Source organism: Phocoena phocoena, chromosome 1, assembly GCF_963924675.1.
Source record: "Phocoena phocoena chromosome 1, mPhoPho1.1, whole genome shotgun sequence".
In the NCBI taxonomy this organism is placed as follows: Eukaryota; Metazoa; Chordata; class Mammalia; order Artiodactyla; family Phocoenidae; genus Phocoena; species Phocoena phocoena.
The window spans coordinates 9,075,746-9,089,390 of NC_089219.1; the positions used below are offsets into that span (position 1 = coordinate 9,075,746).

Sequence of the window (13,645 nt, forward strand, 5' to 3'; positions counted from 1 at the left end):
ACTTTCGCCCTCAATGGTAACAGGCAGGGCATCCCTTCACCCCTCAGAGCCAGGGGAGAAAAGGGAAGGCCAAGGGCTCCACCACGCACAAAGGTTCAGACACCTTTAACCCTTAAGAGGCACTTTCTCTCTCGAGCATGTGAGGAGACAACTGAGGGTAAGCTGTGACAAAGCGAGAGAGAGGCATGGACATATATACACTACCAAACGTAAGGTAGATAGCTAGCGGGAAGCAGCCGCATAGCACAGGGAGATCAGCTCGGTGCTTTGTGACCACCTAGAGGGGTGGGATAGGGAGGGTGGGAGGGAGGGAGACGCAAGAGGGAAGGGATATGGGAACATATGTATATGTATAACTGATTCACTTTGTTATAAAGCAGAAACTAACACACCATTGTAAAGCAATTATACTCCAATAAAGATGTAAAAAAAAAAACCAGCGCGCTGTAGAAAAGGGAGAAACTCAGCTGAGCTCTCGGCTAGGAGGCGACAACTATTAGGTTTCAGTCCAAGGCCCATCCAGGGGCCAGGGCCTGGCAGGGCAGTGGGCCGCCCCTTCATTCCCGAGTGGGTCGTGCCTGGCTGCAGCGCCTTGACCTCGCCATGTCTCCTCTGCAGTCCCACAGAGCCCACTGCCACGTTCGCTTTGCTTGTCCTCCATAGGCCCCAAGAGCAAGGTCACTGGCAGTCCCAGGCTGGCTCCTAGGGGCTCCGTCAATGACAACCCTTCTCAGGGAGGATGCGTTCTGCCCACGTGCTCCTCTGGGGGATGGGGCTGCTTCCCACCGGAGCACAGACTCTCAGCTAAGCAGGGAACACCTGGCTCCGGTGTGGGGCGGACTCCGGTCCAGCCAGAGCCTGGAATCCTCACACCAGTCTAGCTGCCATCATCGTGTCAGGGGGTGGGGGGAAGCGAAGGAGAACGGGGGTCTCCCAGAGAACCAGGACGGAGAGGAGGAAGGCGGGACACAGTGGCCTCAAGCTAAGGCTGTCAGGGCTCAGGGTCACGGCGCCTCTGTCTCCCTCTTGCCCTGGGGGGGCCCGCTGAGAAGCTCAAACGTGTCTTCCACCACCTGCCACAGACAGCTGTCCAGCGGGAACTCGTTGTCCACCAGGTTGACCAAGAAGTAGCTGTCGTGGATGTACTGGATGATCGTGCGGGACGGGGACTCCTCCTCATACAGCTTGCCCCACTGCTCGATCCACAGGGCGAAGGCCTCGTCCTGCACGCACGCACAGGCGCGCACGCGCACACACCCACGGAGACACCGGCGCACACACAGAAAGACACAGGTATATGCGCGGTCCCACATACAGACACGCCGGCCAGGTTAACAGGGCTGCCCTAGGGCCAGGGCTCCACACTCAGCACCCCAAGGGCCTCTGCTGCTGCCCGACAAGACGTTTCCAAGAATAGAACTCGGCCCACTGCCAGTGCCACCCCTGCTCCCCAGCCCAGAAGTAAACACCATGAGTCAGAGTCAGGGCGCTGCCAGCCCTGGGGGTGCGGCCCCCAGCCGCCCCGCCCGCCTGCCCAAGGCTCCAGTGGAGGTGGGCAGGGCAGGCCTGCTCCCGGCCCCCCCTTACCTTCCAGAACATGAAGCTGACTGGGTCCACCACTGTGGGCTGGATGATCTCTCGCCCAGGGAAGATGCCCCAAGTGACGGCGTTGGGCTGCAGCTCGGGGGCGTTGGTGATGTTGTCACCCTGCGGGGCGGGGGGGGGGTGGCACAGTGAGTAGGGCCAGACTTGGGGTGCAGACAGCTCCAGCCCTCTCTCCCCGGGGGTGTGCTCCGCCCCTCCTCCCGCCGTCACCGCCCCACCCCTGCCCCGCCTCTGCAGCTCTGTGACGGCCACGAGCCTGAAACCCAGACGTCACCCTGGGCTTTTCCTTCCTCCTCTTACGCTCCAATCAGCTCCACACCCACTGGTACTGCTCACTTCCTCTCGTGTCCAGCCTCGTGTCCAGCCTGGCCAGGCCTCTCTTTGCTACTCAGACCACCAGGGCTGCTGACTCTAGTCTCCCCTGGCCCTGTTATCCACACAGCTGTCCCCTGGGACCTGCCCAAAATAAAACATGGAGCCAAGGCTCCCTCTTGCCTATACGGTAAAACCCAAGTTCCAAGCAGGACAACTGAAACCCCTGAGGACCCGGCCCCGGCTCAACGCTTCAGCCTCACTCTGACCCCATTTGGCAGCGATGCCTCTGCACGCCCTCTGCCCTGTCCCTGGGATGCCCTATTACTCCCCATCCTTAAAGATTCAGGCCACACAGGAACTCTCCAAACACCTCCCCCGATCTCTCGAGCTGGACATCCCTCCCTTGGATCCCCAGCTTCTTCCTACGCTGAACTTTACTCTTATAAAGTGCAACTGCTTTTCACCCATTCATAATTATTCACTGATGGCTTCCCTTGCTAGGCTGGGAGCTCTCGGAGGGCAGGGGCCTGGCTCTGTCTGCATATGCATCTGGCACGATGCGTGGCCCCACTGGGCACTCCGTGACTGCTGAATGGTGGAGTAAACGTGGTGCCCTCACCCCGGCCCTGCTGAGCGCCCTTTGACCTGGGGCCGGCCCACCTTTACATTCACGATGTGGTAATTCACCCGGAGCTCGTACTTCTTCAGCACCTGCAAAAGCGCCTCCACTGTCTCTCGGGAAGTGAAGAACTCTAAGTAGGCCTGCGGGAGGGAGACAGATGCCATCACGTAACCCCTAGTCCTTGCTGGATGTCTTCGCTGGGCGCTGCTGAGTGGGTCATGTGCTCTGAAACACCAGACGCCTGCCCTCCTGACCGTCCCAGGGAGGCATCCACGAGGACACTTAAGGCGTCAGGACTAGCAGTGGCCACTAGTTGGGAGTTGAACCCATAAGCAAAGGGAGGGGAGCAGGTACGTGAGGTTTCTCGGTCTGGACAGGTCTGAGGGACGTCTGCCAGCCCTTTGTCCAGTTGGGAAAGGTTCCATGGAGAAGTCGCTCCAGAAGCTATACAGTGGGCCCAGTTTGGCAAGTAAGGCAAGAGAGGCCTGACACACCCCATCCCCCTGTCTGCTGGGTGGAGGGCTTCTCCAGCACCACCTGGCCACCAGGGATTACGCTGGGCTTATTTAAATTCACTTCCCAGAGCCCTCAGGCTTTAGTTGAGAATGGAATTTTAACTCCAGCAGCCCCAGGAGAAAGGGGTCCACAAGGAACGGTAATAATAGCTCCCAGTTAGGGATGCTTCCCACGTGCTAAGCCCTTTATGTGCTTTGTCACGTTTCATCCCCAGAACACGATGTGACACATCCCCATTTTACAGAAGGGAAAGCTGAGGCCCAGAGTGGTCAAGTGACCAGCCTACCCAGGTCTGTCTGACTCCGAGCCTGAGATCGCATCCATTCTGATCCCCGGCCGCTCAGAACAAAAAGCCCCTGAGATGAAGGCCTCTGTCCCCAGCTCTGGGGAAGCCCTGCAGGCAGGTCAAGGGAGGGTAGCCCTGTGCGTCCCTGCCATACCTTCTGGAAGACATAGCCCCCACCGGGGCCCCAGCCCACGACGGGGTCGGAGGACGGCTTCCCGTTGATGTTGGGCTGGGAGTTGATGGTGAGGATGCCCCGCCGGTTCACGCGCAGCAGCTCCTCCTTCATCAGGCTGGTCTCGGCCGCCAGGGGCTCATCATTCCAGGGCAGGCAAGTCACCTGGGGAGGGTAAGCCAGGCTGGGTCCCTCCCTGTCACAGTCCCCATCAGAGGCCCAGCCTGTCTCTGCTTCCGTAAGCCCCTTCCAGGCACCCCACGTGGGGACCCCCCAACTCACCTTCTCCCTTTGCTGAGGTGCCACCTCCAGGCACAGCGATGAGGCTCAGGGTGGGGCAGTCACGCCCGCGTCTGGCCCATGGGGCGAGGGGAGGTACCCAGGGATCCCATCCCAGCAGCACTCACTTTATAGCCGTTCTGGTTCGGCTCTCCCGAGAGGTAGTGGGCAAAGACTTCAAAGACACTTTCTTCACTGGTCAGCTCCTCCCCCCACATCTTCAGCAGCTCTTCCTTTGGGGACTTGCTCTTCAGGTAGAAGAGGTAGTAGTCCTTCAGCTCCCCAAAGGCCGGAGAGGAGGAATTGCCCCTGGTGGAGGAGGTGCCCGGAAGTCAAGGCACACCCCTGACCTTGGGCTCCAGACAGTAGCATCCACCTGCCCTGGGGGTGGGGGGCGGGGGGGGGGCATTCCTGTGAATCTTATCCCGAGGGCTCCACCATGATTGGTCTCCCTCCTCCCAAGAAACAGTTCATTTGCAATGGCTCACCAGCGGCCGTTGGGGAACTCATCCCACTCCTGGGTGCGATAAATGTAACTCTTTGGTCTGGAGGCCCAGAAGATGGGACGGACATCTTCCTCCCGGCGCTTGGGGTGGGCACTGATGGCCCAGGGCAGGGGACGTCTGGGTGAGAATGGAGACAGAGAGGGTCAAGGCTTGGCCAGAGGGAGGGGGCACCACTGAACCTGGGTTCTTCCATCTTGACTCGTAAACGTCAAGCCAGATGGCATTCCCGCTGAGACTGGAGCCCTAAGGGTGCCACTAGCCACGGCACAGACATCCCCTCTGTGCCCCCTTGGCAGCCAGCACTGCCAGCTAGGGCGCACTCATTCTGTGACTTCTCTCTGACCTCCCTGCCCACCCGACTCTCCTCTGTGGCTCCAGGGCCTGAATTCGGGGCCACTGGCCTTACCTGGGGTCCTCGATCCACATGCCCAAGCGCTTCAGCACCTCTGTGGTGGCCACCTCGCGGTTGAGGGTGTAGAAGTGCAGGCCCGGCACCGAGCCGCTTGCCAGAAGCTCCCGGCACAGGCTCAGCGCCTGCTCGATGCCGTAGTTACGGATGGCGGCGTCATTGTCTTTGATTGGCTCGATCACGTCCTTGATCTGCTGTGGCACCTCCAGCTTGGACAGCTTTACAAGCTGCCGGAGGGAGCGGTAGCCCTGCCCAAGACACAGGGGGCCGTTGGTCCCATCTCCCTGCCCGTCTCTCACCCCAAATACTTATCCCCCCACCAGGCCTCCTGGCTCTGCAGTGCGACACAGACTGACCTGGGAAAGTCAGACCATCGTGTACCAGCACTTTTTGTACTCTGCAGGCTGCAGCCGCCGCCCACAGCATTACTGCCATTGGTCTGAGCCGGCCCTCTGGCCCCTAGATGTACCTATTGTTAAATGGTGGTCACCTAAGCCAGTGGTTCCCAGGCCTGGCCAATGACCAGAATCGCCTGCCAAACTTCAGAAACGTACAAATTCTCAGGCCCCACCTCAGATCTATTACGTCAGAACTTCTAGGCATGGGATCTGGAAATCCACGTTTTAAAAGAGCTTATTAAATGATTCTGGTGAGCCAAGTTTGGGAAACACTGATTTAACCCAAATTTATAATGAGAGTAATAATCCCTTTTAGTGACACTTATCAATAAGCCCCTCCAACAGTTACCGTTGCTATTTTGGGGAGACATAAGAGGTAATCAAAAGAGGGGGGCAAGACAACATTTTGCAAGGACTGAGCACCCGTCTGACGAAAATCTAATGAGCGTCAAAGAAGAACTTTGGCCTGAACTCGGCACTTCAGGTTCACTTTGGCCTGAACCAAGGCCCTGGCCTGTGCTAGGACGGGGGCGGTGGGAGTCCATGAGCCCTCTCGGGACCCTCACCTGAATAGGGAAGATTCCAGGGAGGATGGGGCAAGTAATGCCTATCTCGGAGCAAGCCCTAACAAAGCGGAAGAAAGTGTCGGCCTCAAAGAAGAGCTGGGTGATGACGAAGTCGGCTCCCGCGGCCACCTTCTCCTTCAGGTGCTTCAGGCCAGCCTCAAAGCTCTCTGCGTCGGGGTGGCCTTTGGGGTAACCTGCCAACAGGGATGACAGTAGAGGGAGACTGGCTCCACCTGCTCGAGGGGAGTGATGAAGCAACCGGAGAGCTGGGGACGGAGAGCTCCGGATCCATACCTTCCAACCCCACGGCACGGACAGGCTGAAGCGGTGATGGCTGGGCTCGTCTGATGCGCCCCTCACCCTGGAGGTGACCCTCGGTGAACGCTGCCTTAGAGCCACCCTCCCAAGAGTGGGGATGGATTGCCCCCAAACACCCACGCTGTCCTGCCATCAGCCAGGCCAATCTGGCCTGCACTTTGTGGCCACGGAAGAGAGGAAATGCTACATTCACAGCAGCCAGCCAGCCTTGGGGTAATGGGCGTGACTCTAGGTACTGGATCACAACAGTGCTTGTAATTTCACGTTAAAATTACTCAGGGGTCCCAGACAGTGCAAAGTCAGAAACCACGTTACACAAGGAATAAATGAAGAGAGTAGAGATGTTCTGCTTGAAGAAAAGAACGCAGAGAATATGGTAACTATTTCTAGACGCCCGCAAGTCTGTCACTGGGAAAAAGGAGTCACCTTAGTCGAGTTCCTTATTCATCATATTCTGGGCTGCTTCTGATGGCAGAAGTAGGATCAGTTTCAGAGCGCTGCCTGACAGTGGAACGGGCAGCCCCACAAAGGAATGGACTCCCAGTGTGTGAAAACAACGCGGCAGGGCGATGACCCTGTGCCGGGATGCCTGGGAGGCGGGGCCAGACGTCCCCTAGGTTCCCGACTAGCTCCAGGAACGGTGTGCTCCCTTCCCTGAACGACTGAACTTACTAGTGGCTCTGCCTGCACAGGAAAGACCACAGGCCTTAATGAACTGCAAGCAGAGCCACAGGCCTCAGCCTGAGGCCAGGGCAGGACCCCAAGCTGGGGCAAGCCTGAACCCACACTGTTGGGTAGCCGGGCTGCTTTGCTGTCATAATGCCGTTTCGTTCTGAAGAAACCCTGAGTCATCAAAACTGGATATAAAAACGACTGTCTTGGGGATGGGCGTGGGAGGATTAAACACTAGAGCTTTATACTTTTATACTATACTATACTATGCTTTTATACTTTATACTATTTTTCCAGCAGAAATTTCAGAAACAGAGGTTTTAATAGCTGAAACTCTATGAAATCTCAACAGCACCCAACAAATCCAGCAATTGCTTACGTCTGGATTTTGCTCAGTTTTACTATACTCTTGTTCTGTCACGGCCAGCTGGGTGCCTTCTAATCCACCGGCCCTCTTTTTCATCACTTTACCATAAGCAAAGCACCAAACCGTTCAGCAACTGTGTGCTCACAGCTCTGCTGGTTTCCCCTGGTGATCGTCCAACGCCCACCACGTGTGGGCACATTCCCCAATCAACCGACTGTCTCGTGGCTGCACGACCAACGACACTTCAATTCCTACCTCCTCATCGGGGCCTCCTAGACTCATCCACCTCAACGGCCTCTTCTCAACACTAAGAACAGCGGACGTGTCCATGGGGGCCTGGGGATGCAGCCCAAAGTCCCCACAACAAGTAATTTCCTTGAAGCCACGTGGCTTGTATTTTTAAATTCAGATCACTTTGATTAGCTACTCCATAATGTAGCCATGTTAATAAGAATGATATGATTTTCCCCAAAATATTTGAGAAAAATTGTCATGCCAGGGTGACGTGTCAGATTAATGCCCGGACTTCCCGTGTCCCTGGCACACACTGCCCCACCACACCCAAGCCCCCGTTTGAGAAGCTGAAGGCCCAGACCCCATGAGTCGGGGCAAGAGGGAAGGCCACGCCATCTGTTTCCAGCAGGTGAACCTTGCCTCCTGGCTGTAGCTAAAGAAACTAGAGTTGAGCCGACGCAGTTCTCTCTCCTGAGGATTTGGAACTGATGCTGAGACCTGTCAATCAGTCTGGGCGAGCCAGGAGCAGGCGGCAGGTCACATGTGTACCGTACATATCAGAGGCAGAAAAAGCATACATATCAGGTCTACTGGATGAGGCATGAAGCAGTGGCGGGGGGGTGGGGGGGGCAGAGAGAATGAGGGAGGGCCTTGGATTCTGCCTGCCTCCTGGCTCCAGCGCTTAATGAGGTCTGATGCCATTTCCTGACCTTGTTCTGAGATTCCCTGCCCCCGGAACCTTAATAAATATACCTCTTTTGTTTAAAGAAGAATAGGGCTGGGAAGCAGGCTAAGAGCAAGAAAAGGCAGAGGAAGGGACTTCCCTGGTGGTCCAGTGGTAAAGAATCCGGATGCCTCGCAACGTCTCAGATCCCACACGCCACGGGGCAACTAAGCCCGCGAGCCACAACTACTGAGCTCGCACGCCTCAACCAGAGCCCGCGTGCCGCCAACTACAGAGCCCACGTGCCGCCAACTACAGAGCCCACGCGCCGCAACTACAGAGGCCACGCGCCCTGGAGCCTGTGCGCCACAACTAGAGAGAGAAAACCCACAAGCCGCAGCTAGAGAGAAGCCCGCACACCACAATGAAGAGCCCATGTGCCGCAACAAAGACCGGACGCAGCCTAAAATAAGAAAGAAAAGAAAAATAAATAAATAATAAAAAGAAAAGGCAGAGGAACAAAAACTTAAGGGGCGGTGGCACGCCTGGGTGGATAGCGGATAACAGAATGATGAGAGGGCAGACGCTGTTCGATCACCCCTGCACCTCTGTCACCCGGCGCAGGCAGGCCGGCGGTGCGCTGAGCTAGCGGGTCCTGACCTGAATGCCGAGGGGGCTCTCTGTGCCTCTCCTTCCTTCCCCTCTCCGGTCCCACCCACTGGGATACCCCAGCCTCTCACCTGCCACACAGACATCGAAGTAGTCACCAAACTCGCTTCGGATGTGCTTCACCAAGTCTACGGCGTAGTTGAAGCCTCCGTCCTCCTCTTCCCACTGGTCACCTGTGGGGTCTGCAGGGTTGGAGGTCACAGTGCTGAGTCTCACCAAACCTCCAGGTAGCCTCTCTGTTCCTTCTCCCCCCACGCCCAGGACCGTGAGCACGTCGAAGGCAGAGCCTTCCTGTTACTCAAGTTGGTGTCTCCACTTTCTAGCGTAGCACTTGGTAAACAGTGGGAGGGAAGACAGCAGCCAACCCATCAGACAGTCACTGAGCACCGACTCCGAGGGCCCCGTGCTGGCAGCAGCAGACAGGGAGCAGCTGCAGCTCTGCGTTCAGCCTGGAGTGTCGGCGATCCCTTCCCTACTCATACCTGGGTGTGTCTACACACCCTCACCCAAGCCCACGGCTCGTTCTCCCACTCCCTCGGAACCCTCGCCTCCCGGGAGAATCTTCCACTCATCTCAAGTGAGAAGTGGTCTTTCGAGTGGTGAGCGTGAGACCACAAGTGCCCACCCATCAGGCTCCCACTTTCCGCACTTGTGTGGCCCAGTGACAGTGCGTGCCAGAGGCATAACCAGCTATTCTCGCTCCTAGGACACATGCCAGAGCTGAACTCTTCGACTGGGCCAATGGCCAGGTGCAGCCAGGGATTGATTAATTGCTTGATTAATTGATCAACTGATCGTGTACATCGGGACAGAGCGCTGTCAGGCCCCGGCCACAGGCCCAGCTGAACTCCTACTGCGAGGTCAAGAAGCGGCTCCATCTGTGTGTCGCCCATGTCCTCCTGACCCACACTGCCTATTGATGCTACTGGCAGGGGCGGGACCCTGAGTGTACTCAATGTGGGACCTGGAGAAAAGGAAAGGACCGTTCCGGGGACAGAAGTCTTCAGGAAAGCAAGACCCCAGAGAGCAGAGTGCTGACTCCACACCTCCCCTCAGCGCCAGGATGTTCTTCAGGCCCAGACGCTTAGCCTTGTGCAGGTGGCCCGTGATCTCTTCCCGGCTCTGATGGCAGCAGGTCATGTGCAGGATGGTCTCCAGGCCACAGTAGTTCACGGCGGTGCTGGCGATCACCATGGACGAAGTCTCCTTGTCTGAGCCAGGGTCCCCTGCTGGATGCCAGGTCACATCTATGAAGAGGGGACCACCTGCCCCCATCCGGTCAAACCTGTGGGGAATTTCTTTCTGAAGTGGGGCTCCTGTGGGTACACCACGCTTCACCACCTTCCCATGGGGTCTGGGAGTTAGAGAAGCATCACATGCAGGCTGGAATCAGACCGACCTGCACTCATATCCTGGCTTTGCTACTCACTGGCTGTGTGATCTTGGGAGAATTACTTGATCTCTCTGAGCCTCAGTTTCCTGATTTCTATAATGTGGCAGAGGACAGTGCCTACTTCATAATAATACTCTGAGGATATCATGACAGATGGCGCCACGGCTCTTAAAACAGCGCTGGGCACACAGCAAACACGCAATCCATGTGCTATCACTACGATTACTCTTATTGTAGAGATAATATATAATGACTATGAAAGTCATTATATATGACTTGGTGTGAGAGCAGCACTTTGGCCTTTCAAAGTGCTTGCACGTTTATTATCTCTGGTGAGTTAAGACATTTCAATGGTCAAGGGTTCGGGGACCCCTCAGAGTGGCAAAAGCAGGGCCTCGTTCTAGGCACAAAGAGGGTCAGCAGACACAAGTCTCTTTCCTGCCGCCCCCCAGTTCCGGCGCAGCAGCCAAGGGTCCTGCCGAGCGCGGCCTCATTTCCATAACTAGAATCAAGAGCTAAACGTGCACACATGCACTGTGTTACAAGCTATAACGTGGTGCATTGAAACATCTCTGTCCCTTCAAACTTCACAGCCTTGGGAGTGACACATAAGAAGTGCAAGCGAGGGCTTCCCTGGTGGCGCAGTGGTTGAGAATCTGCCTGCTAATGCAGTGGACACGGGTTCGAGCCCTGGTCTGGGGGGATCCCACATGCCGCGGAGCAACTGGGCCCATGAGCCACAGCTGCTGAGCCTGCGCTTCTGGAGCCTGTGCTCCGCAACAGGAGAGGCCGCGATGGTGAGAGGCCCGCGCACCGCGATTTAGAGTGGCCCACGCTTGCCACACTGGAGAAAGCCCTCGCACAGAAACGAAGACCCAACACAACAAAAATAAATAAATAAATAAATCTGTTCTTTTTTAAAAAAAAAAAAGTGCAAGCGATAAAAAGCATGAACTTTAAAAAAGGAACTGTGATTCATCAAGTGCTAACATAATCTGGTTGGCATTTCTAGATTTCAAGATGCATAATCCAAATTCCTAACTTGCTGAAAATGTTCTCCAAGCCGCCGTTTTGTAACTTCCTAAACTCTCCTCAGGGATCCAGCCCCAAGTTCCGCCAAAGGATTTAGTCTGAGAGAATCAACATTTTTAGCACATGGAAGAGAGTGTCTAAACATTCCAGGTGCTTGGAGGGGCTTTTACAGACAACAGAAGCTGCGTATCAAAGGATCTACCCTGGCTTTGCTTTTTTCCAGCCCCTGTGGCTGCCTTTTCCTGCTGGGTCAAAGTGCGGCCCAGCCTCGGGGCTGACAGTTCATCTCTTCCCCCTGCTCCCATCCCCCAGTCTGGCCCTACTCCTTATCTTGCGTTGACTCACCTTGAGATGAGATTGACGGCTCCCTCAGCAGTTCGAGGAGGGAAGAATTCTAGGGAGAACCACTTGTCCCCAGATTCCACCCTCCGCTTCATCTTCTCCCTGAGCCTCTCGTGTCGTTCGGGGTCCAGCACCGGTGTGGAACACCTTGAACTATCCTTGGAGCTCTCGCTGCCACTGCTGCTGCCCTCCCAGCGGGGGCTGGGGCCGCCATGCCCTCTGGGTTCGTTCACCATGGCTGAGCTCCTGCTGCACGGGGTGAGGCAGGGGGCGTGAGACGGCAGGCAGGCAGCCAGCCGAGCCCCAGCAAGGCAGGATCAAGTGAGAGATGCTGCATTTCCACGCACGAGGAAGGCCGGTGAGGGTACGGGTGACAACGCGCCCACCCCGTGGCTCCACACGCCAGTTACGACTGTCTGCACTGCCTCGCTCCAAGCTTTGCCCTCCGCTGCTGCCCGATTCCGCATATGACAGCCCCCACCCAGCACAGAAACATGCTCCTTCAGCCCGTGGATCCTCCGTGACCGCTACCTGATGGAGGGTGGCACTGAGAACCTCGCGCTGCCGGCCTCCCAGGCCCGCATTCCCAGGGAGGGGCAGCAGTGCCCCGCCGGGAGCACCCTGGGTTTTGGACGGTCCATCTCTGCCAGTGTAAACTCAGACCCCAGACCACTGGGGAAGAAATGGAGGAACCTTCCCCAGCGGGTGTGTCCGACTGGGCGGAGCTGTGACAAAGGAAGAGCTGAGAGCAGCAGCTGGGGCCGGCGCGAAGGGGCGGGGGCAAGGCTTCCCGGCGAGAGGGAGGGCTGAGGCTCTAGAGGCCGAAGGCGGATGGAAGGAGGGGGACGTGGGGCTGCAGACTGCAGGGTTTGGGTGTGATGAGGCCAACAGATGTTCAGGGTGACTGGATCACATGCCAAGGAAGGAACGGCTCAGCCATGGAAACATCTCCTGTTACTTGGAACAGTTTGTACGCATGCAAGCTGGAAGGGGTGAGGGCTTGACAAAGCAGCCTGATTTCTCCCGAGTTTGTGCTTCTCTGAAAAGACCATGTCATCAGTTAGAACTTGACATTGGCTGGGTTCCAAAAACAGCCAAACCCAAATTCAGTAAGGGCATGAATTTATGTCCAACTCAGAACAAAGGCTTAACAGTCTGTGCCTGCCTTCCAGGCTGTTCTCCTTACACACACCAGTGAAGTCAGTTCAAGCGATTACAGCGACTGCAAAGCCACCACGGTGGAAGCCCTGAACCATGGCAACCACAGGCTGGCTGACGAGAGGGCACAGCGCCGTTGGGCAGTTTGGTGGGGAAAATAAGACAAAAACTAAAACAAAACACTACTCTTGCACAGCAAGATGCAAACACACTGTAGTGAAAATCCAGGGTGTGGTGACCTGGAGCATTGGAGGAGCAACCAGGCCAAGTTCACGCCTTTCAGGGAATGTCCACTGCTACGCCCGTGTTCTTAACCATTTTGGGGGTCCTAGACTCTTGAGAAACTGATGAGATCCAATGCTCCTCTCCCCTCAAACACACACAAGTGCACGTAACACACCCTGGTACACCCAACGTCAAAGAGTTGAGACCAGACCACCGCCAGGGATGCCCATTTTGATTCTGACCTAAAATTCCAGTTTCTCTGTGGGGATGAACGACTAAGAAAGGGGAGAGTGTCAAGGTCAGCCTAGTCTGGTCTTTCTCCCGAATTCCAGAGAGGGCCTCATTAATTGTCTGCTGGAACAAAACCAAGAGGGGAGAGGAGGCTGAACCACCCACAAACTAAATGCTCTTTCATCTGTTCATTAAGACTTACTGCATTCCTAGTATGTGCCAGGCATTAGCCTTCTTCCAACATTTTTCACGTGCTACCACTTAACCCATTTTAAGCTAGGATCCCATAGCACCCTGGGTTGCAACTGTGGGTTCACATATTTGTCTCCGCTCCCTCTTCCCAGTTCCCTGAGACCAGTGCCGGGTATTCTGCCTATGGTATCTCCGCGCTGGCACCCGGTAACAGCCAGCACTCACTGAGCGCCGACGGGCCAGGCGCTGTCACCCCGTCCTCAAAGCAACCCTCTGCCATTTGATGAGCACTTAATCGGTGCCAGGCACCGAGCAGTGGGGGAATACGGAGCCCACCACTCCCAGAGGGGTCCCGGTGTGCACCTGTGAGCCGCCCGATGCAGTGGGCGTCGGGGACAGCAGTGCCAGCGGCCCACGGCTCTTCTCCAGGTGCTCGGCAGGGAGCCGGAGAGATGCCTCTGGCGCCGGGGGCTC

The 13,645-nt window shown here is 56.4% G+C and overlaps 1 protein-coding gene across 3 annotated transcripts; it reads right to left on the minus strand.

Moving 5' to 3' along the window:
- Positions 1 to 587: 587 nt before the first annotated feature.
- On the minus strand, positions 588 to 13,600 carry MTHFR (methylenetetrahydrofolate reductase). 3 transcript variants are annotated; one of them, XM_065875571.1, is made up of 12 exons: positions 13,463 to 13,600; positions 11,369 to 11,614; positions 9,645 to 9,883; positions 8,670 to 8,780; positions 5,675 to 5,868; positions 4,708 to 4,958; positions 4,284 to 4,418; positions 3,924 to 4,104; positions 3,499 to 3,681; positions 2,581 to 2,682; positions 1,588 to 1,707; positions 588 to 1,223 (listed from the first exon to the last, which is right to left on the minus strand). In XM_065875571.1, the coding sequence occupies exons 2-12, from the start codon at positions 11,599 to 11,601 to the stop codon at positions 1,005 to 1,007; spliced, it is 1,968 nt and encodes a 655-aa protein (XP_065731643.1). In that variant the 5' UTR covers positions 11,602 to 11,614; positions 13,463 to 13,600; the 3' UTR covers positions 588 to 1,004. The 3 variants fall into 3 exon arrangements, with proteins under 3 accessions (XP_065731643.1, XP_065731639.1, XP_065731635.1); XM_065875567.1 differs by lacking the exon at positions 13,463 to 13,600 and adding an exon at positions 11,897 to 12,006 and having other exon boundaries at positions 1,005 to 1,223; positions 11,369 to 11,611; XM_065875563.1 differs by lacking the exon at positions 13,463 to 13,600 and adding an exon at positions 11,897 to 12,006 and having other exon boundaries at positions 1,005 to 1,223.
- Between the last annotated feature and the right edge of the window lie 45 nt (positions 13,601 to 13,645).